Source organism: Syngnathus scovelli, chromosome 13 (genome assembly GCF_024217435.2).
Source record: "Syngnathus scovelli strain Florida chromosome 13, RoL_Ssco_1.2, whole genome shotgun sequence".
NCBI classification, from domain to species: Eukaryota; Metazoa; Chordata; class Actinopteri; order Syngnathiformes; family Syngnathidae; genus Syngnathus; species Syngnathus scovelli.
The window spans coordinates 11,368,513-11,394,045 of record NC_090859.1 but is presented as its reverse complement, the minus strand read 5'-3'; the positions used below and the strand labels follow the sequence as shown (position 1 = coordinate 11,394,045).

Sequence of the window (25,533 nt, the reverse complement as noted above, 5' to 3'; positions counted from 1 at the left end):
AACCATTTTGGCGTCTACTGATTGTATCTAGTCTTTATACTTATTGTTGATGGTGTTCCATGAGATTTCATTAACCTTAATTCAACAGAGGTTGGAAAATACTGCTGTACAGAACAGATGCATTTTGGTCTTGCTTATTATAGCTTCTGTACTGGACATGAAGGCACAGGCTGGACTGTGTGCGCACCACCTAAAACCTGCGTCAGTAGTGCTTTAAAACCAACACGTCAAGCATCGTGACGTCTATTGCTGATTTGTAGCGTTGACGTGCACAAAAAAATATAAAAGACGTAAAGTGTTTGACAAATCCCACCCAATTTATCGCCCTTTCCCCGCGAAAATGGATGGGATCGGTCACGAGAGTGATGACGCAATGCAATAAATAGGCGGTTCTCGGCTGTACGCGATGCCCATTGGATATAAATACGGAAGTTAATGTTTTGAGAAAACATAATGGTCGTTCTGATTGGCCAGTAGAACGAGTCTGCTGTCGTCCCGCCCCCTTCGGAGCTCGCCCTCCTCCCCTGCGCCAACAGTGGTGTCACCGAGGCCGGGCTGCCGCCGGAGAAAGCCGGAGTCCCGCCTGACGTTGAGCCACTTAACCCAAACGGCATCGCAACGGGGCTTTAGGGGGCTGCCTCCCCCCGCCAACGACGTTTAACACCGGTTTGGATCCAGCACATCGCACTCTCCTGATGTCGGACTTCAAGCTGGGCATCGTACGGCTCGGCCGTGTGGCCGGGAAGGTGAGCAGCCATCCTGGGGTTGCCATGTGCGGTCGGGGGAGGGCCCACGGGACCTCAAAAGAAGTAAAAACGTCCCGCTTGGTGGTTCTAATCGATGTTTGGAATGATTCCCCGATTAATTATATTCTAATGTTGTCAACTTTTTTCTCGTATAAACGCATGTAGTGAACGCGGCGGTGGGTTGTCTTTGCTCTTGCCGCCGCGGCTACCACGCAGTCTCGCTGTAAGATGCTAATGCTAACTAGCACTAGCAAGGATTGTCGGCATTTTAGCTATTGTTTAATTATTTTCGCTAAAATGGCTTAGTTCACTCTTTGCGACTCAACTACGTCGCAGTTGTCGACCCAAATGTTTTTCTCTCGCCGCCGCGAGTTTTATCACTGGCACGACGGCAAGCATTTGAACGAGCATGGCCACGCGAGCACCGACATTTGGATTACTAGACGAGGAAGCCATTGCCCAGACGCCGTCTCAAATCTTCCCTTCCACTCGACATCAAGCCGGATAATAATCAAATTGTCCCCTTGGCCATGAATCATCCCCAAATTATAAATGATTTCTCTTCGATAGATGCGTGCCATGAGTCAAAGTTAGGGGTAGAACGAAAGCCGGCTTGCGGGCATCATCGTGTACTCTTGGGCTGTTAGGTCGCGTGTTTCCACCCGTGTGTCATGCGGATGACGCCGTGCTTCCGACCCTCAGCATGCCCGGGGAGGGCGGGGATCTCTCGGGTACTTATCACATGGAGTCCCCCCCTACCCACCTGAGGGACCCGGGTGAAAAGATGGAACGTGAATGTCTATTTTTGACCATCCGAATTGCAATCTCACTTGTATTTTTTTTGCTTTCTCAGACGAAATATACATTGATTGATGAGCAGGACATCCCTCTTGTGGAAAACTACGCCTTTGAGGTAAAGACTGACAATGCCCCCCAACTGTCCCCCCCCCCACACAAGTGTTAAAGTGTATTATGTCCCCCCCCCAGGCACGCATGGAAGTCGATGCCGACGGTAACGGCGCAAAGATCTTTGCCTACGCTTTTGATATTGGCAAAGGTCGTTGGGCGGGAAGGCCGTTACATGAGCTTCTCTGGTGAGTCTGCTGGCAACAAATACCGCCATAGTCTCCATAATTAAATGATTAACACATTTTGGACGACACGCCTGCTTGTCCAACTTGTCTTGATCCGCGTCACTCCTTGTCTGGTTTCACAAGGGAGAAGCACCGAGGAGGCATCGCCCCAAGTTTCCAGGTCATCCACATCAACTCTGTGACTGTTGACAACAGGCTAGACAACCTGCGGCTGGTCCCCGTTGGCTGGAGTCCCAAACCGGAAGAGATATCCAGCAAACAAAGGCAAGGCCGGGAAATTACATTGTGGGGTTACAAAGTAACACAAAAGTGTTACAGTATGTCATGTTTTACAAAATGTTTTTCTCACACATTTTTTTTCTTCCTCAACCCTCTCCAGGGAGCAGTCACTCTACTGGCTGGCCATCCAGCAGGTTCCGGCCGACCCGGTGGAGGAGCAATACCTGGAGCTGAGCCGCACGCGCTACTACAATGCTAACGGCGAGCTGGTGGAGGAAGAGGAGTGCTCGTGCACGTACTACGAGTGCCACTACCCGCCTTGTTCGCTCATTGAGAGGCGGGTGAGTCTCGACGGAAATATGCAGTGTTACAAATTATGAGTCTTTATTTTATTGATTATGTTTTGTCCTCTAAAACCTTTGCCTGTCTTCTACAGCTTCGGGAGTTCAACATCTGCGGCCGCTGTCAGGTGGCACGCTACTGCGGCTCGCAGTGCCAGCAGCGGGACTGGCCCGCCCACAAGAAGCAGTGTCGGGAGCGCAAGCGGGCCCTGGCGCTCGAGTCGGAACCGGAGCGATGATTGCAAAAGGGGGAAGAGGGAGCGGCAAAATGCCTTTTTGATATGCGGGTTGAGGGCACGGGGACGGCGAGAGACTAAAAGAGACAATTGCGCTCGCCTCACTTGGTGGATTGGAAGTTGGTGATTAACGGACATCGGCGTACACTTCCACGGCCATTTAATTCCCCTTGCTTCTCACATGGACGACAGGGAAAGTTTTTTTTTTGTTTTTTTCTTCCTCTTTCGGGGGTTGGTGACGCCCTCCGAGCTCGACCTGCTGCTGCTAATCGTTTCGCACGCGAGAGGTAACGACTCGTCTTGCCGACCAACTGGACCGCGCTCGGATACGGATGCCATCTTCTGTTCGGATTGGATCACACTACTAACAGTATTTTGTGCGGCGTGCGTTGTATGTTCTGCCAAGGACTTTATGGCTGTGTGTGTGTTTGCGCATCTTCCAAAAGGGGCCATATTCCAATTTAATTTTATACGGAATCCAATTAGACATTTTCACTATTTTGTAAGAAAGTAGCTGCCGAATTGTGGCTTTTTTTTTAATCTCCTGATTTTTTTTTTTTTCTTGCAGACAACGGTACATGAAATTTACATTATTTAAGTCACCTTTGTGTATCCCTCCACTATTTATGAACGGCTCTGGTGAATATTTTTTAAGAATAAATGGTAAAGAAGGGTGTTCCGAAAAATTTGACATCTTTGCACATAGCGTTAGTGTAAAGGGTATAATTGCCTGAGTCTTTTTTTTCAATGTTTTCAGATTGTAAGGCAAAAATAAATTCAACAAACAAGAAGAGTCCAGTTCCTTTGATTTAAGGCAAGGCAATATTTTTAGTGAGCACACTTTTTATTCATACTGTAACAATACGTTAGAATTGACTTGAGCAATTATACCATTAACCTAATGAGATGAGTCTTATCAGTAAATATATATCAGAATTCTAACAATATATTCAAACTATCGACTTTAAAACAGATTCAATATGCCTGTGACATGACGCGTCTTCCATTTTGCCTTCTGCTTTTTTTTTTGTCAATTTTTTGGGAGTCAATCTGCTTTCCAGTTGGTCAATTTGTATTTCCACTCTTGTTTGATTGACTTGGTTTGAGCGTATTCTGACTCACAAATGCCTTTTCAATACTTGTGAATGTGATTCGAGTATTTTTTTACACATTTCGATGAAATTTGAGATTTAGGTGATAATTGGCTTGTAGACCACAAGATGAAGTCAGACTTTTTTGGAACACCCTCTTTTTTTTTTTTTGGTCTGTTTTTCCTGTAACAAGCTTTTTGGAGATTGATGCTTTTGTTTGGCATCGCTAATTAACTGCAAGAAATAATGCTTGGTTTAAATGACAATGGACGGATGCTGTCTTTTATGATTTAAGTCCTTCCATCATTATTGTTATGTGTGTCTGGGGGATATTTTGGGCGAGACGTTCTATCAATGGAGCTCTATTTATTTAAAATATTGGTGAAAACCTATTTAGCGGTGGTGATTTTTGAAGGCAAACTGAAGTGGACGGACAATATGAGATCTTTTTGGAATCGTTTTGAGCGGGGTACTACTTGATTGTTTTTCCGCAGCCCTTCCAGGTTTTCTCAACACTGTTAATTGAAATCTTCTACAACTTCTAAAAACTTGAATCTCCCGCCCCTTCCGTTTGATTTTGGAGACTTTTTACAAAGTGAACCACCTCCTTGTTTGTTGTGTGTCAACTTTTTTGCCTTCCTCCACAATGCACCTGCTTTGTGTGTCTTCGCTGAGGAGTCCAGACACTTGGAGCATTTGTCCCACGTTGACATGCGACTCATTGATTGTGTATTTTGTATGTGTGCGTGAACAGGTTTTCACCACTGCACTAAAACTCTGCTCCCATGTTAGCGCGTTTGTCCTAGACGGGGTGTGATTTCGGCTATGCCCCCCGCACAGTTTTTTGTTTTTGTTTTGTAAAACTATGAAAATGAATCACTTAGAAAATAAGAGCTACAATATGTGACTAGAGTTGGGCGATAACACAGTTGCTTTTCCTATGTAAACTGATGGTCAAATAAAAAATTGAACCTCATTTAATTGTCTGTTCTGAAGGAAGTTTGGCCTGTCAGCGTCCAAAACAAGTTTTAACTGTCATGTAAACTTGAAAAAGAAAAAAAAATTCCAATCAAAAGTCACTTTTCAATAGTATAGCTCATTTGATGTGAGGAAAAGTTGCAGTACCACCGCCGGTCTTTAAGCGTCGCCCTAGTTTTCCCCGGACTCTTTTACTGTTTTGCAAGGCTCTGATAACTTCCGGGTTTCGGGTAGTACGTAATGTTAACAAAATCCAATGTTATTATCCAAGAAATAACTTTAGACTTCATATTTTAACACAAAATGGTCAATCTTGGTCTCACTCGAGTGGACGATGAGCTGGTAGCAAAACACCCGGTGAGCGTTTACAGTTTAACGTGTCGTGTTCGCCTTTTGCTCATTTTGTTCCCATTTACGACATGAATGAAAATATGTCATCTCGCCCTTCATTATTTGTTTTAAAATGTATCTTTCAGGGTTTGGAACGCTATGCTGCCTGTCAATCTCACGCCTTCATGAAGGGCACTGGAAGTTTTATTCTCGGTACGTAGTGTATTTATTTCTAATTGTATTTTTAAAACAGATTTTTCTTACTTGTAATTGTTTTTCTTTAATTGCATTTTTACATTGTCCCCGAAAGAACTGAACAATCTGACAACCTCTACAAAATTGGAGAGAAATTATTTCCAAGCAATACCTTATATCTACCACACGAGGGCAGTACAACCCTCAGGCGTAGGTGGACAAGGTACCATTGGCCCCCATTTTAACACAAAAGATGGTCAAACTTGGTCTCTCTTGAGTAGCAAAACACCCAGTGATCTTTTATGAGAGCTAAACATGTCATTTAATAGTGATTTATCACTATATTGCCAAAAACATATTGTGCCATGTTGTCATAGCTATTGGAGATTGTATTATTTTGACCTATTCTTACAGGTGCTGTGGGCCTTTTTGCTCTCCAGAAGGTTCTACCGAAGAGACTTTCATATCCTCTGCAGTGGAACCTGCTTGTTTCTATCGGTGAGGAATTAATATGTAATCTTTCACTTCTTTTTAAGAATCCTTCATTGTTTTGTCTCGTCCAGTGGCATCATCTGTGGGCAGCTATGCGGTGACACGGTGGGAAACGCAGAAATGCTCCGACCTTTGGTTGCTACTCGAAACTGGCAAAGTCCCGGATAGATTGCTGCCACAAAGTAAGTCCCTGTGCTATACAGTATGCCTTCAGATGCCATTTAACTTTCACTTTTGTTCTTTTAGTGCCTAAAACAGAAGAACCACCAGGAACTGAGAAGACCAAATACGGTGATGTAATGGACTGAAATGTTTTATACAGAACAATGTTGCAAAGTCGAGCTTATCTCTTCTGGGATCCTGGTCTACCTCCAAGTACAATTTGTCACATAGGAAATATAATATATAACAAATGGTCAAATCGTAAACACTCTAACAACCTTCATGAACTCACATAAATCACATTTGAACATTATTAATCATCATGCAAGTGTATAAAGAGTAACAAACTGTGCTTTCAGACTTCATAGCATCATTAATGTGAGGATAAACTGATACACTGAAGGTCAGGATTTAGTGTGGCTCTTTTTTGTCAGATGTTAAGCTTATGATCTGGTATTACATTTTTTGGAATGTATTTCTTGGCCCCGTACTACATTTTATTCTGCAGCATCGCTCAGTTGAATCATCAACAATGAGACTCCGCTGGGATTAGCAGTCCGATAAAACAAAACGTCCACATGTTCTCTGTTTTTCAAGAGATGTGAAGGCAGTGACCAAAGTTCATGCTTTAATACCCCGAGAACATGCCAAATCAACAACTCTCTGAGCTGCCAGCAGTGACGGGACTAACCGAATACAAATTGGAAAAAGGGAACGTCAATGTCATTGCTCTCATCCTCCCATCGCAGTTACTCAAATCTGATCAAAGCTTGTTGGGAGAAAGAGGAGAAGTAACAAGGAAACTAAAGAGTGTTGTTAACACGAGTGGAAATGTGACTGGAGAGCACATCCCACTGTTATTCCTTTGACACTGTCTAGAAAAAAGGCGTACAATCCTTCCACCCAATTAGATGGCAAGTGTGTGTGCATGACAGCAGAAGAGGAGAGACGGGACGGAGTTGAGCTATCTCGCTCTGACCTCTCGTCTCTTTCTGTTACTCCCTTTTTTTATTTCTTGGGTTATATAACAGCGGCTCATTTGCTCAGACAGCCCAATGCAAACCACCAAAACACACATTGAGGCTGCTTGGTCATTTGCCCACAGCCATGATCGATGCTCACCCATTTTATTTGTTGACTAGAATAACCAGCGTATGATTGATTAGGTGAAGGTGACTGTTGATTGACATCCTTGGGGCATCGCAGTCGGACATTTCCAATATTTTCTGATAAGATAGCGAATTCATTGTTGTTCCAACATAAGTCACTCTGGGACGTTTGCAAAATACATGGAAGCAGAGCGAGTGTTCAAGCCCCAACAAGTTGGGATGATGTAGCATAAATGACTCATGAAGGCTGACAAGAAATATATTCCGAGGAAAAGCAAAAAACATTTTTGCTAGTGTTAGTTACACAATACCTCAGTAGGTAGGATTGCAATTTGGGGAAAAATGTGCAAAATAACACTAATAAAAATAGTCTTATAAAATAATATACTGTAATAATAACAATCGTGTCATAAAATAATATTTTTCACTGATTCAACTAAAAGTGAAAGGATTAATTCGGGTTGGGTTATTCTTTGTCTTGAGTACTGGCAGTGATTTTCAAATATCGAGAAAAAAAAAGACCCTATATGAATAACGTCCCAGTATGAATATATTAACACAAAGCAACTCAAACTGGAATTTACGTCTGCTCTCCGCCAATCAGCGCTCGGCTGTGGCACGCCTCGACCAATCAGAGGGCTGGAGCGCTCGCGCACATAGGTTTGAAGGGCGGTGCTGGACTCCACAGGAGTGTAGTCACACACGGGACGATTAAAAAGTGAAGTTTCGCTAGTCATCGCGGGATCAAACATGATATTGAAGCCTTGCAACTAGTTCAGAAAATACACGCGATAGTTTAAATTTAGTCCAGGTTTGTGTTTCGTTTAATTATTGAGTTTTTTCTGCTCTGAAAAGCTCGTGGTGTTTCATGCTAACTGGGAGGACTCGACTCGGACTTCAGTCATGGCTTTGATAGCCACGGAGCAAGGCAGCAAAATGAGCGGTTCGGCAATTTATGGCCAAGTTGGACCCAGGAAAGACACATTTCATGCAAAAACGCAACCAAAAGAGGGAGATTATTCCACGGACGGACTGCCCAAAGCGTTTCTTCACAGCCTGCGGACCCTGTTTGACATCCTGGACGACGCGGGTCGCGGTTACGTCCACATATCTGAGATCGAGAGCCGCTGGCAAGGCGCTGACACTCGGGAGTTACCCGGCGGGGTGTTGAGCTGCCTCCGCCGGGTCACTCCTCCGCATGGCTGCCTCACGTTCGAGCGCTTCGTGGCGGGGCTGCGCTACTCCATGCTTAATCCAGAGAACCGATGTCATCTGAAGGTGCAAGCGGCCGTCCCTCCGCAGCCCGCCCCGAGGTCTGCATGCAGCCGGGTGGAGAACAAGGTACGCCCGCTGGGGCCGAGCAACGTGACCAACATCCAGCCGCACCGTGCATCTTCCCTGTTGAGCCGGCCCAGACCGGAGGAGGGAGCGGGCCATCCGGTGTGCGGTCCGGCAAGATACGGTGCAGGATATGAAAGACCTGGTCGGAGTCTGGAACGGATCCCGGCCCCTCAGGAGGCCAGTGGGCCTTACCGGGTGGAGCCGGGTCAGGTCTCAAAGGCACCCCAGCAGCAGCAGAGCCGGGTGAGGTCCATCGAGTCGCTGGCCCTGGAGTCACCACAGCTGCAAGGGCCAAGTATGTCCAACCCGAAGCCATCTCTACTTGTTTTGAATGAAAATGTAGAAAATTATTATGCATTGTCAATTTGTAGGGGAAAAAATATAAAATTTACCAAATTTTAACAAGATTATTGTTAATTCTTTATTGTTTTGACAACACACTTCTCACGTATGCTGCATGCTTTTAAAATGACTCATTTTCAGCTTGTAGTAACAAGTTATTGCTGTCATTAAAGTCAGGTCAAAGGTCAGTCAAACATGTCCCATCCTTCCTCGCCCTCGCGCTGCGTGACTACCAATGGTCAATTCTCCCCCGGTGTGAGGGAAGTCATGCTTTCGGAGTCCCGCTTGCTCATTATCTGACTCGTGCGTCTCCTCGGGTCGCTCTCACGACCACGCTGGCTGCCTGTCACACACGTTCAACCCCCCGATGAGTCTCTCTGGGTTAAGTTTGATCGCCGCTCACACAGCTAGTCTGCCTTGAGGGTGACACTCCCTCATCCCCTGCAAACTTGAAAGTTTCGAAAGATTTTAGACTTTAGGTGTATTTGACTTGAACAAAAAGAGCTGCGGAGGTTTCGTATTAAAATATTCTAGATGTATTTTCATGTTTTGGGCCTCCTCATACTTTCTGTTATTTCGGACAGAGCAGCACTTGTCCATGCCATAATCTCTTACATACAGCCAAACCTACTAGGATTATTCCAGATTACAGGGCCCGTGTCAGGCCTTGCCAAAAGCATGACAGCTATCAAATCTCCCACCAAAAAGTCTTGCCAGAATTTCACTTTCTCCTGGAGGTTGACTTAACTGTATTTACCAAAAATTAATAATTTGTAGCAATATAAAATGATGTGGAAAGTTGGAAAAATATGTCCTCCTGAAAGTTACTTTAATCAGAGAATAAAGTCAGATATTTTCAACAGTAAACTCTTCATGATCTTGTAAAATAATACAAGTTATAAAGATGTATATTTTCAAGATGGATGGATGAAAATAACATTCCACTGTGGCCCGAGTACTCCGTGTCTTTTTAGAATGGCGCCCTCGTGTGGTGATAAATGGTAACGTTTTCCTCCTTCTTTTGTCTACAAGTAACCGCTCATCCTTTCTAAATGTGTCCAGGTGTTGCCAAAACTAATATACCCAGATCCCAAAGCGAGTCCATGACGGGCTTCAGCGGAGTCTCCAGGCGACCCAATCGCGGACGGGAAGAGCAGAGGCGCCACACAATCACCAATGGAGTGGACTACGAAATGGTCAGTGTGCACCTCCTTCTCCGAGCGGCTCCATCTCACCCGTGATGCTAATCTATGAAAAGTAGCTGCTTTTTGTCCACTTCATGTTGTTGAGTCACAAAGAAACAAGTGAATAGAACAAGAGAAAAGTCCCGATTGGCTACCCCGTTCAACTCCCACCCTCGTCTCCTCCCCCCAATGCAACTTTCACCCTCCCCTCAGCGGCGCATGCCTGCCTCCTCTCCGTCCGTCGCTCTCCCCCCTCGCCTTCCACCATTTTCCCACCTTCCTTCGCATGCCTGATCTTCTTTCTCCCCGCCGGCATCTCCTTCGCCTCTGCGTCCGAGGAGGCCTACCGACTCCCCTCCTCCCCTTCTCCCCCCTTCTCTTCCTCCCCTCCCTGCCCCCCTTCCTCCTCCCTCCCTTCCCCGCGTCCCTCCCACCGAGGCCGACTTTGCTGCCCCGATGGTAGCGAGCCGGGTCAGGCTCAGGGGCCCGGTGGAGGACCCGGCCTGGACGGCGGTGTGGGCCGCGTACACCACCGTCTTCATCCCGCTCAGCAGCAGCCTGTACAGTAGCAAGGCCCTGCATTTTTTTCTGTGGGTGAGTAAGGCGCAGGTGGGAGAGTTGAGGGGCAACTTTTTGGTTCTGTTTAAAGTAAGTCCTTTTTTGGCCTTGCAAGTTTAAATATTCTGGGATTGTTTATCGCTTTTAATCCGCTGTTTTATCGTCGCTCTTTCATCCTTTGTGTCAAGCAGCCTGTGCAACTGTTGTGCTGTCTGTGTGTGTGTCGGGAGGGGGGGGGGGGGGGTATTTATGTGCCAACTGGGGCACACAGATTATTTTCAACCCGCCGCCGCTCTCTGTTTGATACACGTTCATTGACACGAGCTCCCTTATCGTACCATCAACACACTCACTTGTCTGCCATATTTAGACACAGGCCAAGATGAGTCCAACCCACTTTGATGTATTTGTTTAAACATGGGGAGGGGGGGCGGAGGGGGCTCGGTGGTGGCCGAATGCCAGCGTTGAGGCCAGCCAGGGACTATGCAGCGTGGACAGCCAGGTCAGCACAACTCTCATAGACACTGAGGGCAAGCCAGAATTGAGGCGCTGGTTATTTACTCCATTCTTAGGTTGCCGCGCGGTTGCCATGACGCCGGACCGATGGCTCCTCTCGACATTGTTGGGGATTCAGACGGACTCGGCGTCTTTGTCCGCGCCGTCTTCACAAAAGAGGCGACGACGTGGAGTTTGCATCTTTTTAAAGAGCTCATTTGTGTTTTCCAGCTGAAGCAAATGAAGGAGCTGGAGCAGGAGAAGGACTCCTTGCTGGCCGGCCTGGAGGTGGTGGAGCGTGCCAGGGACTGGTACCAGGGCCAGATCCATAATGTCACTGAGAGACAGCGGCAGGTGGGGCAGAATTCCCAATGCACGGTGAGTTAAGAGCCAGAATAATTCAAACCCTCCATTGTACATCTTACAGAGAAGTTTTTCCAATTTTTTTTTATTTTTAGGACTTTTTCACTGAAGCCAACCAGAGTCGCATCAACATCCTTATTCCCAAACTACAAGAAGTCAACCGGTGCCTCAATGACCTCATTTGCTGTACTGGAATGGTGAGAATCAATTCTGAGACCAAGTCTTTTATCCCAAATCAGCTTTCTCCATTGAAATGAATTGAAATGCAATTAATCCGTTCCAGTCCACCACATTTTTTAAAAATAATTGCGTTTCCCTTTTTGCAGTCATCCTTCCCTCCCAGTGGCGGTCAGACGGCAGGGCACTCCACCACCCCGCAGCCTCCGGTTCCTGCTCCACCACAAGCCATCCTGAGACTGAAGGACCAGAACAGACTCCTCACACAGGTTCCCCAAAATCCAATTCTACATTGGTGTTATTTTTTTGCTGCCACCTGAGTTTTATATCCTTTCCTTCTCCTTCACGAAGGAGGTGACAGAGAAGAGCGAGCGCATCGCCCAGCTGGAGCAGGAGAAGTCGGCGTTGATCAAGCAGCTATTTGAGGCGCGTTCGCGCAGCGTCCAGGACACCAGCACCATGGACTCCACCTTCATCTGACCTCTGTGAGACTCGACGTCGTTGTTTACCCGACTGACCCTCTGTGGCAGCCATGCACCTTTTTTTTTTTTTACACCCCTTGACTGCAATTTGTAACGCCTCCACTCCACAAGCTAATTGTGCACTACAAGAGGCAGAAACACTCCGAGCTCTCCAAAGATCCTATACTCCAAGTTTGGGTTCTTCATCTAAAACAAAGTTTACTCTTCCACCTATCATCCAAATTCTACTTAAACTCTGGTTGGAGTTTCTTTTTTGTTCAACAGCAAGGTTTTTATATTCAAGTAGCATGTTCGATGTTTTTGTGTGAGATGATGACGGTGGTGGGGGAAGTTCAACCTCCAAGCTAACGTTGATGGAGAGGCCGAGAAGAGAGATTGGAAAGTTTGCACGCCGAGGAAAGTGGAATCCACTTGTTTGGGAAATGTTTCAAAACACCTTTTTGGCTCTTTTCATAATGCCAATTTTTCCTCTTTTGTCTTCTTTGTGACTGCATGGCCCACAATGTTGAACCTCTGGAGAAATGTAGCTAATCGTGTAGCCCTCCAATACTTTTATCAGAAACGATTTAGCTATTTAGTTTCTGACAGTAAAAAAAAAAAAATATTAATAAGCTGTAAGTGTATACAAGCAAGGTACTGCTGGGATGTCAGCATATAACAGTTATGAAGCGCTGAATGTTTAGTTTTTTTTTTGCTGCTCAAAGTACATAATGTGAGTGAAACGTTTTCCCCCCTTCCATCTGCTTTCTATCACAAGTACTTCAACTATGAATGAAATGTAAAATAATAAATACGAGCAAACAGGGTAACAAGGCGTCCTAGCATTCTTTTTATTTTTTTTAAAAAAGATTCTTTGAATTTATTGTTAAAAAAGTACAGTATAAGGCAAGACCTCTCGTCTCATCAGTACGGCACTAATATTAGTCTTCAACCTCTTACGGTGAGTTTTACATTGCCTTCATGTGTTGTGTTTAATCCGCTCAAAGTAAAACTATCATTTTTTATCCTTTGTAACTAGACAGCTAGCCGGAGGGGAGGCTTTGAACAATTTCAGAACCGCCAAAGGTAAATTGAATTCAATCTAACCGTACCGTATTTGTATGTCAGCCTGGCGTAACACTGGCTGAAGTGTTACGGTGAATTGAATCACGGGCGATTTCATGGTGCACAATTGCATCACTTGTTTACTGCCGTCAATTTTCCGTCAGGCCCCGCATTGCTTGGTTGCATCATTGCCAATCGGTGTCGAATGGATGACGGCTTGCCACAACACGTCTGACTACCCGCCGTGTCTCACCAACCTCCTCCACTCGAATCAATTTTTTTAATCACTCATTATTTCTACCGGATGTACTTTTACACTTTTTTTACACCAAGTATCATTCTTTTAAACATTTTTTTTAAATTTTATTTCTCCCCAAGGGTGTGTGCTTATGGGCCCCAAAGAGGTGACAGCTTTTGGACGCTCTGATTGGACGACAAGACGGGAGCAGGATCCCTCAAGTGTTGGTGCGTCTTCTGAGAAAGACTTTTCCAATCATTTGTTGATGCTCAAGCTCCGCATCCAGAAGCCTCAGATTGATTTATCAATTCACTGACTGGGTAAGTGGCATTCATTTGCATATTTAATAAGTCATTTACAGAAGACTAGCTTTTATGCCTGACAAAGGTTAGAACACGCTTTGAAGTAGATTTCATAATCTATATTGTCGTATTTCTTTAAATATATCCTCCTCCTCTCTGAGGAAAACCAAATTTTTTGCACATGTAAACACGTTAATGACAACAATCACAAACATAGACATCATAAAATACACAGTGTGAGTCTATTTATATTTTATAGTGGACGTCCGCCATGATGTATTCCCTCTGGTTTACCGGTTGTTGACGCGGGGTACTTGCACTTACGACAACTGCTACATATGCAAACACACACATTTACATGCGCACACACTTGAGTGAGTTATAACTACAATGAGGAAGCTGAGGGGGTCAGTCCATGCAGGAGTAAAGGGCTGAGGGGACCACGGCATTGCAACATTCAATTTAAGGTATGAGGAACATAAAAATGATCGTTTACAGGTTCTTTGATAATGTTAATGCATTGATAAGGAGTATGCTGATACAAATACTCTCCACTTATTGAAATACTAAAGGTTTATCGTTAACATTAATGTGTGTATGTATATATCTTTGTTGTGGGTGATATGACAGGTTAATGGTTTTGTTGACATTAGAGGAGGAAGTAGGATTAAAAAAAAAAAATGCAATGGTGATAAGAGCCAGGTTACTAGGTCACCATAATAAAGCCATAACAAGTAATCAGGTCATCAAATAGGAAAAATATTAATAATTTAGCTAATAATAGCCAATGTAAAATTTTGATGAAATAAAATAATAAATAATCTAATTAAATAACGAGATGTATCTTCTGGTTGGTATTTAAAGTAGAGTTTTTTTTTAGTTGAATGCTAAGTCTTGAAATCAATGAATAGTCCTGTTTAGGAATGGTGATTTCAATATCAATCAAAATAATTGTGATTATTATTTTTTCCCCCCCCATAATCACTCAGTCCTACTCCCCGCCATGAATTTTCTCTTCCTCAACTCGTCGGCGCTGTTCATCTCCCAGCGGCCCGTCAACGCCACGCCACGAGAGCAGACGGTGTACGAGGGCTGCCGCGACATGCCGGCCGTGCTCATCTGGTATCTTGGCTTGCAGTTTGTCAATATGTTCCTGGGCATCCCGGCCAACATCATGGTCCTGTGGCTCATCCACAAGAACAAGGGCGATTCGTCCACGTCGGACATCTTCATCCTCCACTTGGCCATTCTAGACGTGCTCTTCTGTCTCATCCCGCCGCTGGAGCTGGCCAATATTGTGTTCCTCACCACCAGCAGCACCTGGTACGTGTTGCGCTTCTTCTACGGCATGAAGGACTCGTCGCCGCTCTTCCTCTCCTGCATCTGCCTGGACCGCTACGTGGCGGTGGTGCACCCCATCACCTTCACTGAACTCAAAGACCGTCAACACCGGGCCGGCCTGGCCATGCTGGTGTGGCTCATCACGCTGGCCTATGCCGCCGCCAAGTGTGTGGGCAACATCGTCAACTTTGAGAAGGTCTTACGTTGTATATATATCAAATATGAGATCCATTATTAATCCCTAGGGGATACATTTACTGAATGAATGTCTTCTAAATTTATTTGGTAAGGTTTTCACTGCCATGATCCTGGCCGCCTTTGCCTTCATGGTGTTCTGCAACATCGCCATCCTATGCGTGCTGCGCCAATCCGGGCCCGGCCGAGACGAGATGCACCCGGTGAAGAAGCGAGCCTTCAAGATGGTGCTCATCATCCTTGCCATCATCGTCTTCAACTACTTCCCGCCGGTGGCGCTGTTCCCCTTCCAGGACTACTTCTTGCCTGATGTCTTCCGCTGTTACATTCATTACGTTGCCTTTGGTCTGATGGACTTCAGCAGTAGCATCCAGCCCATGCTCTACCTGTCTAAGGAGAAGCTGGCATGTCCTGGTTGCTGCGAGGGCAACATCACACACCTTCAGTAGCTTCTGTGTTATGAATGTCGTTGAGAGATTAGAATTTTGAGAAAAGTGCTGATGTTATCGTAGATTAATCATTAGATGGTTGCATTTAATGTGTTCATTTTGATTGTGCATAAATGGATGTATTTTAAACCATGTATGTAAACAAAAACAGTGCAGTATGGTTTTGTAGAATTCCTGCATAGTATAAAATTGTGTTTATCAAAACATACCATGTGCAATAATTACAATAAAACGGGATTTCTTTTTGGAGAAAACACTGTCAAAAATCTCACATTGTGCTGTACAATAAACGTAAGCAATGAGTTCTTATTCTTGTGTAAAAAATAAAAATCACAATTCACAATATTTTCGTCTTTAATCAATATCAAAATTAGGCCTATAAAGCTTGAAAACCATTGGAGAAATAACGTACGTCGCAGACGCGTCAAAGTGACGTCATAAAGCCGGTGCTGGTTATGTTTTCAGCTCCAGCGCGCCCCCTGCAGGGTCTAACGGCGAACGACCCACCCGACTGGAGCCACGTCGTTGATGCTAACAATTTTATGGTGCTACGCCATTATTAAAGCACACTAAGAATGTAGTTCAAATAGCAAATTTAGCTCCACAATATCATTCCTGGACGTCGCCGTTCTCGACATTGCAACGCAGCCATGGAAGCTAAACTCGGACCAACCGCAAGAATGCTTACATAAATGCTAGGTAATGCTAATATTTTTAATCGCAATGCTAATCATGCTAATGATGCTGATGCTAAGTGATAAAGTTAAGTCACTTTTGGAATGTGCCTATGTAGTCATTTGTATCGTTTCTGGTAAAGAAGTTCTATTATGTCTCTAATGTGATATTAATAACATTAAAAAAAATGAAGTAGAATACCTTAAGTTGCTCATCGTAGACGGGAATCGAAAGTGTTGTGATATGAATTATGGACGTGGCAACAAAAACAAATGTTATTAACGGCACAATATTTGTGCATGCTGATTATAAAATAGCAGACAAGTCTCGGTGTCTAGTTATCTGCCTATTTTCTAGAAAAATAGTGGTCATGATAACAAATTATTAATCAAAAATTAGTGGACAAAGAGAAAACCTGCACCTTACACACAAGGCATTGTATTTAATAATGCATTTTTTTTTTTTACAATTTGTTTTCTAAGATAATCGGTAGAATATTTTAGAAATATTTTATAGCTGCAGACCTAAATACATTGGTTCCACAGATGGTCTGGTCAAGTCAAGTCAAGTCAAGTCAAGTCAAGTCAAGTCAAGTTTATTTGTGGTCTGGTAAGGCTACTTCCATTGTCACTTTGAATCTCGACAGACACCTTCTAATTCTGCCACATCACAATTACTACGAGTGTTGTTTGAAGGAATGAAGCTGAACCACTTCCTTCACCTGACCTGTGTGTGTTTTTTTTTAAAATTGTGTGTGGGTGTAGTCTTCACCTCTCAAGTTTTTTTTTTTTTGACTCATTTACCAATCACAAGCAACCTTTTCTTCCTCTTTGCAACTTTCCCCCTCCTCCTAGCTCTTCTCTTTCCTCGTCCTCTCCACGTCTCGAAACGAAAGCTCTCATCTATCGTCAAAGAAAACTCCAAACGTGGCCCATGCACGAGCGACGGCGCCCGCTGACATGCTGCTCGCCGCAAAGAGGGCGGCCATGCAGCTAGTTTCATTTCAGCAGGTAATAAATAAAAAAAAAGCATTCTTGCTTTACGAAAGCGTGTCAGAAGCCATATCTGTTTATCTTCCCTCCTCCCACTAGATGAAAAAGCTCACAAACCGGGGGATCATATGATGCTGCTTTTACTAACCCTCAGGGTGGTAAGTCACACTTTATCTCCTCTAAAAAAAACTACTGAGATGTTTCATGGATATTATTACATGAGTAATAATAAATACTATAATAGAAATAAAACGCCTCACACCACTTTCATTGTAGCCGCTGTTCCTCTTTTGTTTTCCAACATGCTGTTCAAAATTTCCCGAGAATATATATGTCAACAGAACTCTCTCGAAATGTCCGGAACTAGCCAAACTTGCTCTCAACTGTTTTTGTGGTCAATATCACAATACAAGTCTTTAAGTGTGCTTATTATTTGCACTCAAGGCGTTACTGTTTTCTATATAAGGTGTGGCAGAACATTAGTAACAGTTCTCAGTCTGATACATTCTTGTGTAACTTTACATGGCTTTGTTTTAATCATAAAGTCAAACATTTTATTTTTAAAACATCTCTATTGTAAACAAATACTAAAGCTAGTCATATTTTCTGCCTGTCAAAAATAGGAGTAAAAAAATAGTCCTTTTATTCATAATATATATTTTCTTTAATATTTGAACAATTGTTGTTCTGCCAAATATCAAAATCGGTTTAAAAAAAGATCTCCTGCTGTATTGTTTTTATTCCACTCCAGTCAACGTTAAGAAAGCCCAACATGAACTATCCCTTTATTTAAAGTACAAACACTTCTTTTTTTTCTTTTCTTCGACTCAGCCATTATTTTGATGTAACAAAAACACTTTGTGCGCCCTGACAGGAAGTGAGAAGTAGGCTCACACAGAAAACGCGGTCGAGGTTTCTTCCGGATGTCGGTTGCGCGACTCTCGGAAGGGCGTAATAAGGGGAAGTTACAGTAAGAATCAAATCTAACGACGGCTGTCGGTCGCTCGACCTTGGCGAGAGATGCCCTTGCTTCTGTGGTGGCAACATGTGTGGCCGTGACGGTTTGAGCGCGTGATAAGACGCAGACGCTTCCGCCGCTTTGACTATCTTCTCTGCTCGCTCTGAGGTCAGATAGCGCCTTGAAATTCAGCCGGATTAAAACAAACAGACCGATTTCAAACAGAAGCGGCAAAACTTGACACGAGATAGTCGAGTTAAATATTTTGTAATTTCGCCTGCATGTATTCGCTTTGTCCGCAGCTCGAAAGTGACTCTTTTGCTTTGAATCTTCACCCAGCCTGGCAAATCGATGACACTTTTTAGCTCCTCGGAAATGGAGTTGAATTCAATCACATCTTCGTTGGTGTGTAATTGCGAAATTCGAAATATTTTGTGGACTGTAAATGCTTGACTTTCGATGTTGTTTCACGTGCTTCCCTCGGTTGCGCAACACCTCCGCCAGTCGCATGAATAGCAACGATACAAACCCGCTGTTTATTTCCTCATCAGCAACATTGTGAATAGACTTTTTTGTCCGTCCCGTAAAGACGCCCTTCCTCTGGGGATTTCTATTTTTATCACAATGATGAACGGAATTTTTCGCTTTTATGCAACATCCAGCCAGAGTCACATGTTCTCCTTGATGGCAGATCTGCGAGCGGCACTCCACTGCCTGAGAAGAAGCGACCTTGGCGGGGGAAACTCCGATGGAGGAGGAGCATCCGGGCTCCCCGCAATTGGATCTGACTGATTCGGACCCCTGGCTGCCTCGTGATCTTCAGCACTTGAACGGGGAGGCCAAGGGTGAAATAAAGGAGACGACGATATGGCTGATGCGAGATGTGAGCTGCGGCGCTGTCGCCGCCGCCGCGCTTTCCTTCGCCACAGCGCAGTGGGAGATCCCTGACGGCGTCGCCGAGAGGACATCTTTCAGAACTGACTGCGATTCTGGACACGATATTTCCCCCCACGAACCTTGTCATGGTGATGAAGTGGAACATAGAGAGGAACAAAATGATGCTGACTCATCAGTGAACCTGACAGGAAATGACTTCAAGGTAGGTTCTCCACACTCTTTTGCTTCATAGCACTTGATATGAAATTACGAGGACCGATTAATTGACCGATTACTTATTTAAAAAAAATATATATATACTACAAAAAAATACAATATGAAAGATATGAATTTGGGACATTATACAACGTCTTGTAGAATTTGTCAAACTACAACAGAGCATATAAGAGAGACTCTTTTGTTGCTCCTCAGGTTGCTTTGGCTCATTGCTTGCAGACGAGCTTTCCGGAAAGACAGTCTTCTTTTGTTCTTGCCTTGACAGCACATGTAGTTAAAATCGTAATGGACACATTTTTTTTTGTACGATGCCGTGCAAACGACCAACGCGGGCGGATGAGTGCAAATTAAGCGCAGCGAGATCATTTGCATCGCCGCCTCACTTGTTAGCCATTCATTATGCAGAGGTAGTTTTGTGGCTGGGACGAACGTAGCGGAAAGAGTCTCGTTTGAGTCTCGTATTGCATCCGCAGTCACATGTTGTGCATGATCGATGACCCGTGTTGCAATTTTTAGCCATGTGATGCCGCAGCGGCTCAAGAGCCCACAACGCAACAAAGGCAACATTCAACGCATCACATCTTAGACGACAGTCATAACGGTACGCATCACGCAAAAGGGTTCATTTGCAAAAAAAAAAAAAAAAAAAGAATCATAAACCGCTATTATCTTTTGGGTGGGACATGAAAGAGTGATTTGAATCTCTTTTCGGACACAGCATTGAAATCTGACTCGGAGGAAGAGGAGGAGGAAGACGGCGTCCCGGCCGATGCGGTTAGTACCACTGCGGATTTACGGCCGGACAAACCACGGGAGGAGGAGACAAATGTGGCGATGACAGGGCGCGCCGACTCAGCAGGAGCTCAAACGTCAGTTCGAGGTTCCAAGATGGCGGACGGGAGCCAAGCGGGGAATGGAGCCAATGACGAATACGTCTCCAACACTGTGTGAGTATTTCTTTTTCTGAGAAAAATAATTGATACTATTTTAAGGCCTTTTTGTGAAAAAGCTGTGCTTTTTTCTTCTCCGTTGGCAGCCATGTTCTTAGTGCTTATCACAGAGGGAGTAAAAAAAAATCTAGAAAATGGATTCATTGCATATGATTCTGATCAGATGTGATCTATACTTTTAGGGAGAAACCGACGCAGCCAAAGCAAACTGACAATACCGGACCAACCTTAAAGGTTCTTGCTGTAGGAAGTCAAAAGGTCCCAGCAGCTGATGCAGGGAAAGAACCGCAAAAGTTCTCCCATGACAACGGGCTGCCCCAAAAACACTGTGAAGACCCAGTCCTGTTGGAACAGCCTCAACTTTCAGAAGAACCGAACTCTTCAAACCAGCTTGCGGATCAAGCTGGCAAAGAGAAGAAGGTTGAGACTAAGCCATCGCACCAAACCAAGCATGAGGTCTCTTTGGTACTTACTCTTACCAATCAAGCCCCGAAGTCAAACGAGGCGCAGGCAAGCGCCCTAAACGGATCCGGGCCGGTACTTGTGGCGAACGGTGAGCCAAGGAGAACAACCGAGTCGTCGGCGGCACCTTGCATGAACGGAGGCGATATGGACCGGGAGAAGGTTCTCCAGCTCGCAGAGCGGCTCTTCAAGCTGGATGGGATCCAGCGTGTAGATGTGGTCAAGCACTTGGACAAAGAGTAAGAACACACAAGTTCAAACCACTGTCCATTTTTTTTTCAATACAATATTAATGAAGTCATTCCTTGTGTATCTCCAGCAACTCCTTCAGTCGTGCAGTTGGCGAAGAGTACCTCAGGTTCTTTGACTTCACTGGGCAAACTCTGGATCAAGCTCTGAGGTAAGCAGTCGGAAGGCAAACCAAGTGTCCCGAAGGCCCGGTGAAGATGTTTCCCTTTTGCATCTCTCAGGTCTTTCCTTAAAGTGGTCATCCTGCTTGGAGAGACGCAGGAGCGCGAGCGGGTGCTCCAGCACTTCGCCGGCCGCTACCATCAATGCAACCCGGACTCCTTCTCCTCACCAGGTAAGCATCCATCTCACTTCCGGACCCAAGGCACACACCAATGTCGTACTTTTCACCTTCCTCAGGGGCTGTGCTCGCCATCACCTGCGCTCTGATGCTCCTCAACACGGACCTGCACGGACAGGTGGGCAGCACGCTTGAGCTCAATGGTCCCCTGAGTTGCGCGCTGTCAATCAACTGTTCTGGTGTTTTCACAGAACGTAGGCAAACCCATGTCCTCGTCCAGGTTTGTGTCCAACCTGGAGGGCATGAACGACGAAGAGAACTTCAGCAAGGATCTGCTGAAAGTAAGAACTCGCTCTCAAAATGGTTTTATAACTGAAAGCAGTTGTTCATGTTTATTTTTTCTTATGTACCTTACAGGGTCTTTACAACTCCATCAAGAGCAAGCCGCTGCAATGGGCCATGTGAGTACTTAACAAAAACGATGCAGAAAACGATTATTCGGCGAAACGAACGCTTTGTCAACCGGTGACTCTCCAGCGACGAGGAGGAACTGACCTCGGCGTTGACAGAGGTGGTGGACGCGCCGCTGCGCTCCAAGAGCAACCCCTTCCAGGACGTCCCTCACGACAAGGCGGCCCCCGTTATCAAGCAGGGCTTCATCCAGAGGAAGCTCCACGCCGATATCGACGGCAAGCGCAGTAAGTGATCGACAAAGTGCCCCGCTCACCAAGATTGATCCGTGCTGACTCATTGCGATTCATCAGCTCCTTGGGGGAAGAGACGCTGGAAAACCTTTTTTGGCGTGCTGAAGGGAATGGTCTTTTACTTACAGAAGGTTGGTAACCTTTGCAAAATATATATTCTTTTACGAGATCACCAATTTAACATTTGTGTGTGTCAGGACCACAGCAGGGGGGAGCAGCAGACCAATGAGGAGGTGGTTAGCGTCCATCACTCGCTGGCCGAGCCAGCGGCCGACTACACCAAGAAGCCGCACGTCTTCCGTTTGCAGACTGCCGACTGGAGAGTTTTTCTATTTCAAGCGTCGTAAGTTTGGCAGGAATATATCGTCCGTGTCGCGTGACCGCCACTCAGCGAGTGTCGCCTCTCCGTCGCAGATCCAAAATGGAGATGACCTCTTGGATCAGCCGCATTAACTTGGTGTCGGCGCTTCACTCCGCCCCGCCCTTCCCCGCCGCCGTCGGCTCCCAGCGGAGGTTCTGTCGACCCATCCTGCCTGCCTCGCAGTCCGCGCACACTCTCGTATGTTTGTTACTATTTTCAGTCCGTGTTAATGCACCGACTGGCAGATTAATCGATTTCATGGATTCGTTCAATTAGATTAATTCATTGAGGCACTTCCAGAGTTCACAATCGACATATCTGCAAACAGAGTGGAGATTGATTCCAGCAGCTAGTAGTAAAAATGTAATTGTTCGCTTCCCGTGCAGGAACGCCAGCTGCAGTCTCACGCCGGAATGCTGGAGTCCTTCAAGACGGACCTGTCGTACCTCCAGCAGAATCCCCCGGAGGGCAAAAAAGCCCGAGGCAAGGAGATGGAGGAGCACCGCACCAGGGCCGAGTACCTGCAGCACGAGGTAGCGACACCACGTCTGAAAAGCACGGAATAACGTTCCATCAGTGACATTCCGAATGTCCGTCGTCCCGCAGATATGTCGCTACGAGAGCTACACGCGAGTGCTGGAGGCCTGGAAGGGCGCGGAGAGGACGGGAGATGGCGCTCTGATCGCCCCCGCCCTCAGCTTGTTCGACAAAGCCATGTGCGCTTCCCCGGTGGCCGAGGAGGGAGAGGAAGACGAAGGCCACCTGACAAAGTCCCACTCCAGCCCCTCCCTCGACCTGGACATGGGGTCACAGAGCGGCGTCAAAATCAAACGCAACGTCTCCGAACGATGGACTTACCGGAGAATCTCACCACGGTTGAATAAGGACGCATGACAGCAAGATGGAACGTTCAGTGACAATTGTTTATTCCTGGTACAAATTGAAACCCGACCACTCGTATCCTTTTGTTTTTTTTTCACCTCGTGCACTTTGACAAAATTTACCTCAGGGATTCCTAAAGGCAAAGAACCTGATTCATTTGTTTATTGACCAAAAATGTGTGGACCTGATTGACTTATCGTAATGCTGTGTCGCACTCGTTCCAATGGGCCTATCTGGTTTTTGACCGCTAGGTGGTGCTCTAGTTCAAGTAGCGTGTAGGAGGATTTACGATTGCACTTTTTCAATCTGTTAAGTCATGTCATTTTTATGTTTTGTTCATATGAAGGGTCCGTTTTGAAATGTGTTCAATCTTTCCAATGCTGGAGATGTTTTTGTTTAAATACATTTGGTACCAAACAAATAATTTTTGTCATCTCATGTCATAATGTCCGCTTGATATTCACACTTAAATATAAAATATAGTGAAGGACTGATTCTTTTTCGCCGCCTATAATTTTTCACCTGAATTAAAATGTTTGTCATATCTTCAAAACATGCCACCGTTTTATTTTTTCTGTGTGTACTTGCTTTTTACAACTTGACATTTGTATCAGACTAATTTTGGAACTGCGCTGGTGTCACACAAATATTTCTCGGTGAGTGTATTTCTAATGATTATGAGGAATCCAAACAACGGTGTAACTTGTGTTTTTTTTTTTTCAGGACGAGACTCGGTGAGCTCCTTGCCAAGATAAGCGGCCACCTTGCTTCTGCTCGCCGATGTTGACGTCTGTTGTCCTCCAAGTGTGGTATGTAAAAATTCATAATAAATCATAAAATCGACATTAAAGACAATAGGTTTTAATAAAAAAAAATTCTACCTACTGCAAGTACAGTAATAAATCAAGTACAAATCAACTAGCGTGTTCATCTTGAAATATGTTAATGATTTATTTTGGAAAGGTAAAACCGTTCTTTTCATAAATTGTGTGTGTGCTCGCTCGCCGCGCACACAGGCCCATTTTGTTCCCTTTCAAGCCGACATGTCGGGTTGCAGCCGACCTCAAGCGCTTAACAATAAGAACAGGATGTCAAGGATAAAGGCCCCTAGCACCCCCCCTTTTCCAAACTTCTAACATTCCTCACACTGGAATGCAATGCAACAATAGGAAACGCAATGACGGGCAAAGACAATCGCGAGGGCGCCCCGTCTTGTCCCAAGTTCCGAATGGGATCAAGGCACTGGACTCTGTATAAGCTTTTTATTTAGCCAGACGTTTTTTGGGTGGCGCGCCGTGACTGGACGGGCTGCGGGGGCTTCGTTAACGTAATAATGCCCGACTTTTCCTGTCCGCTGAATGGAGGCCGTCTCCATTCATCGACTGTCATAACAACGGCTCATTAAGATAAAGTCAGATTGTGCAGATGAAGGTGACTGATGGGCCACCTGAGTGACGGAGGCCTCGGGTCATGTTGAAAGGTGACGCCATGACAAAACATTCCAGGGTGAGGAAGGCGGCCATTAGCGTCTTGTTTGGATCATCTCAGCTGAAATGTTTGCTAACTTGAGCCGAGGGCGCTGCTCTCCAGCCGACCCGGTGGGCTCCGCTTTTCGGAGGACCGCCGCCGAGTAATGAGTGGCTGGAGCAGCAGGGGCGGCCTTAGCTGCTGGGTTCACGGAGCTTCTTTCCCAAGGAATTGTCCCCTTTTTTTCTTGTTGGACCATTTGCGCCTCTCCACCCCAGCTTTGTGAGCCTCAGTCAGGCCTGGTTGGGTAATTAAAAAGGCAAGAGCTCAAGTCAGGATCATTAGGGGCCAGTCTGGCATGCTTTTTGCAAAACACACACAAAAAAAAAACAAGAATAACACTTAGTCCCGCGCAGACCCTTCGCTAAGGTTGAGCTGTCAGCAAAAGTGAGGTAGAAGTTTGTTTTGTCTGTCTGCACAGTAGTAGGACACTTCCTGGTTTTACGCTACTTGACTTAAATACTAAAAAAATCACTTAAACGCCATATTCCATGGATTCATCAAATAACCAATTTTATTTGCATTAAAGCGTTTAATTTCTTTTTAGACTGAAACAATTTAAATTTAAATACAACCAACAAATCGTGACCAAAAGAAAACCTACTCCCCTTTTGGAGCTAACAATATTAATAATAATAATATCAATTATTATAATATTACATAATATTAATAACAATAGTAATTATTATTATTATATTAAATTGGATTTATATTGCGCTTTTCTATGGAATTCTATACAAGTCCTGGCCAACATGCAGCAAACCCGCCAACCATTTTTTTTCCCTGCGGTCTCAACGACGCTCCGGATGCTCGTTGTCCATCTGCTGCTGACGCCTGGCACGCTCCACTTGTTACTCCATCTCTCCCACTTGAAAA

At 45.1% G+C, this 25,533-nt stretch overlaps 5 protein-coding genes and 1 long non-coding RNA gene across 10 annotated transcripts; 5 read left to right on the top strand and 1 right to left on the bottom strand.

Annotated features, from left to right (window-relative positions):
- The first annotated feature begins 497 nt into the window (after positions 1 to 497).
- On the top strand, positions 498 to 4,703 carry zmynd19 (zinc finger, MYND-type containing 19). Its single transcript, XM_049738864.2, has 6 exons — positions 498 to 746; positions 1,600 to 1,659; positions 1,734 to 1,840; positions 1,964 to 2,104; positions 2,220 to 2,400; positions 2,496 to 4,703. Exons 1-6 carry the CDS (start codon positions 696 to 698, stop codon positions 2,637 to 2,639), a joined length of 684 nt encoding a protein of 227 aa, XP_049594821.1. The 5' UTR covers positions 498 to 695; the 3' UTR covers positions 2,640 to 4,703.
- A 188-nt stretch (positions 4,704 to 4,891) lies between these two features.
- Positions 4,892 to 6,291, top strand: tmem141 (transmembrane protein 141). The gene is made up of 5 exons (XM_049738865.2): positions 4,892 to 5,062; positions 5,182 to 5,248; positions 5,645 to 5,728; positions 5,794 to 5,904; positions 5,969 to 6,291. Exons 1-5 carry the CDS (start codon positions 5,009 to 5,011, stop codon positions 6,028 to 6,030), a joined length of 378 nt encoding a protein of 125 aa, XP_049594822.1. The 5' UTR covers positions 4,892 to 5,008; the 3' UTR covers positions 6,031 to 6,291.
- A 1,275-nt stretch (positions 6,292 to 7,566) lies between these two features.
- On the top strand, positions 7,567 to 12,747 carry sapcd2 (suppressor APC domain containing 2). The gene is made up of 6 exons (XM_049738859.2): positions 7,567 to 8,629; positions 9,739 to 9,872; positions 11,145 to 11,291; positions 11,372 to 11,473; positions 11,603 to 11,722; positions 11,805 to 12,747. The coding sequence occupies exons 1-6, from the start codon at positions 7,897 to 7,899 to the stop codon at positions 11,931 to 11,933; spliced, it is 1,365 nt and encodes a 454-aa protein (XP_049594816.1). The 5' UTR covers positions 7,567 to 7,896; the 3' UTR covers positions 11,934 to 12,747.
- LOC125979953 (uncharacterized) lies at positions 12,374 to 16,718 on the bottom strand. Its single transcript, XR_007485503.2, has 2 exons — positions 16,381 to 16,718; positions 12,374 to 15,507 (listed from the first exon to the last, which is right to left on the bottom strand). It is a non-coding gene; the product is annotated as an uncharacterized lncRNA (long non-coding RNA).
- hcar2 (hydroxycarboxylic acid receptor 2-) lies at positions 12,844 to 15,849 on the top strand. Of its 2 annotated transcripts, XM_068652827.1 has the most exons (4): positions 12,844 to 13,000; positions 13,144 to 13,537; positions 14,509 to 15,056; positions 15,151 to 15,849. In XM_068652827.1, the coding sequence occupies exons 3-4, from the start codon at positions 14,523 to 14,525 to the stop codon at positions 15,502 to 15,504; spliced, it is 888 nt and encodes a 295-aa protein (XP_068508928.1). In that variant the 5' UTR covers positions 12,844 to 13,000; positions 13,144 to 13,537; positions 14,509 to 14,522; the 3' UTR covers positions 15,505 to 15,849. The 2 variants fall into 2 exon arrangements, with proteins under 2 accessions (XP_068508928.1, XP_049594819.1); XM_049738862.2 differs by lacking the exons at positions 12,844 to 13,000; positions 13,144 to 13,537 and adding an exon at positions 13,860 to 13,986.
- Positions 15,981 to 23,683, top strand: LOC125979939 (PH and SEC7 domain-containing protein 4). Of its 4 annotated transcripts, XM_068652824.1 has the most exons (19): positions 15,981 to 16,203; positions 16,725 to 16,788; positions 17,034 to 17,189; positions 17,271 to 17,329; positions 18,821 to 19,228; positions 19,759 to 19,843; positions 19,961 to 20,189; positions 20,375 to 20,893; positions 20,974 to 21,054; positions 21,125 to 21,237; positions 21,303 to 21,361; positions 21,435 to 21,524; positions 21,601 to 21,644; positions 21,721 to 21,881; positions 21,948 to 22,018; positions 22,085 to 22,230; positions 22,302 to 22,446; positions 22,635 to 22,781; positions 22,855 to 23,683. In XM_068652824.1, the coding sequence occupies exons 5-19, from the start codon at positions 18,878 to 18,880 to the stop codon at positions 23,140 to 23,142; spliced, it is 2,529 nt and encodes an 842-aa protein (XP_068508925.1). In that variant the 5' UTR covers positions 15,981 to 16,203; positions 16,725 to 16,788; positions 17,034 to 17,189; positions 17,271 to 17,329; positions 18,821 to 18,877; the 3' UTR covers positions 23,143 to 23,683. The 4 variants fall into 4 exon arrangements, with proteins under 4 accessions (XP_068508925.1, XP_049594804.1, XP_068508926.1 ...); XM_049738847.2 differs by lacking the exon at positions 16,725 to 16,788; XM_068652825.1 differs by lacking the exons at positions 15,981 to 16,203; positions 16,725 to 16,788; positions 17,034 to 17,189; positions 17,271 to 17,329 and adding an exon at positions 18,076 to 18,297.
- The last annotated feature ends 1,850 nt before the right edge of the window (positions 23,684 to 25,533 follow it).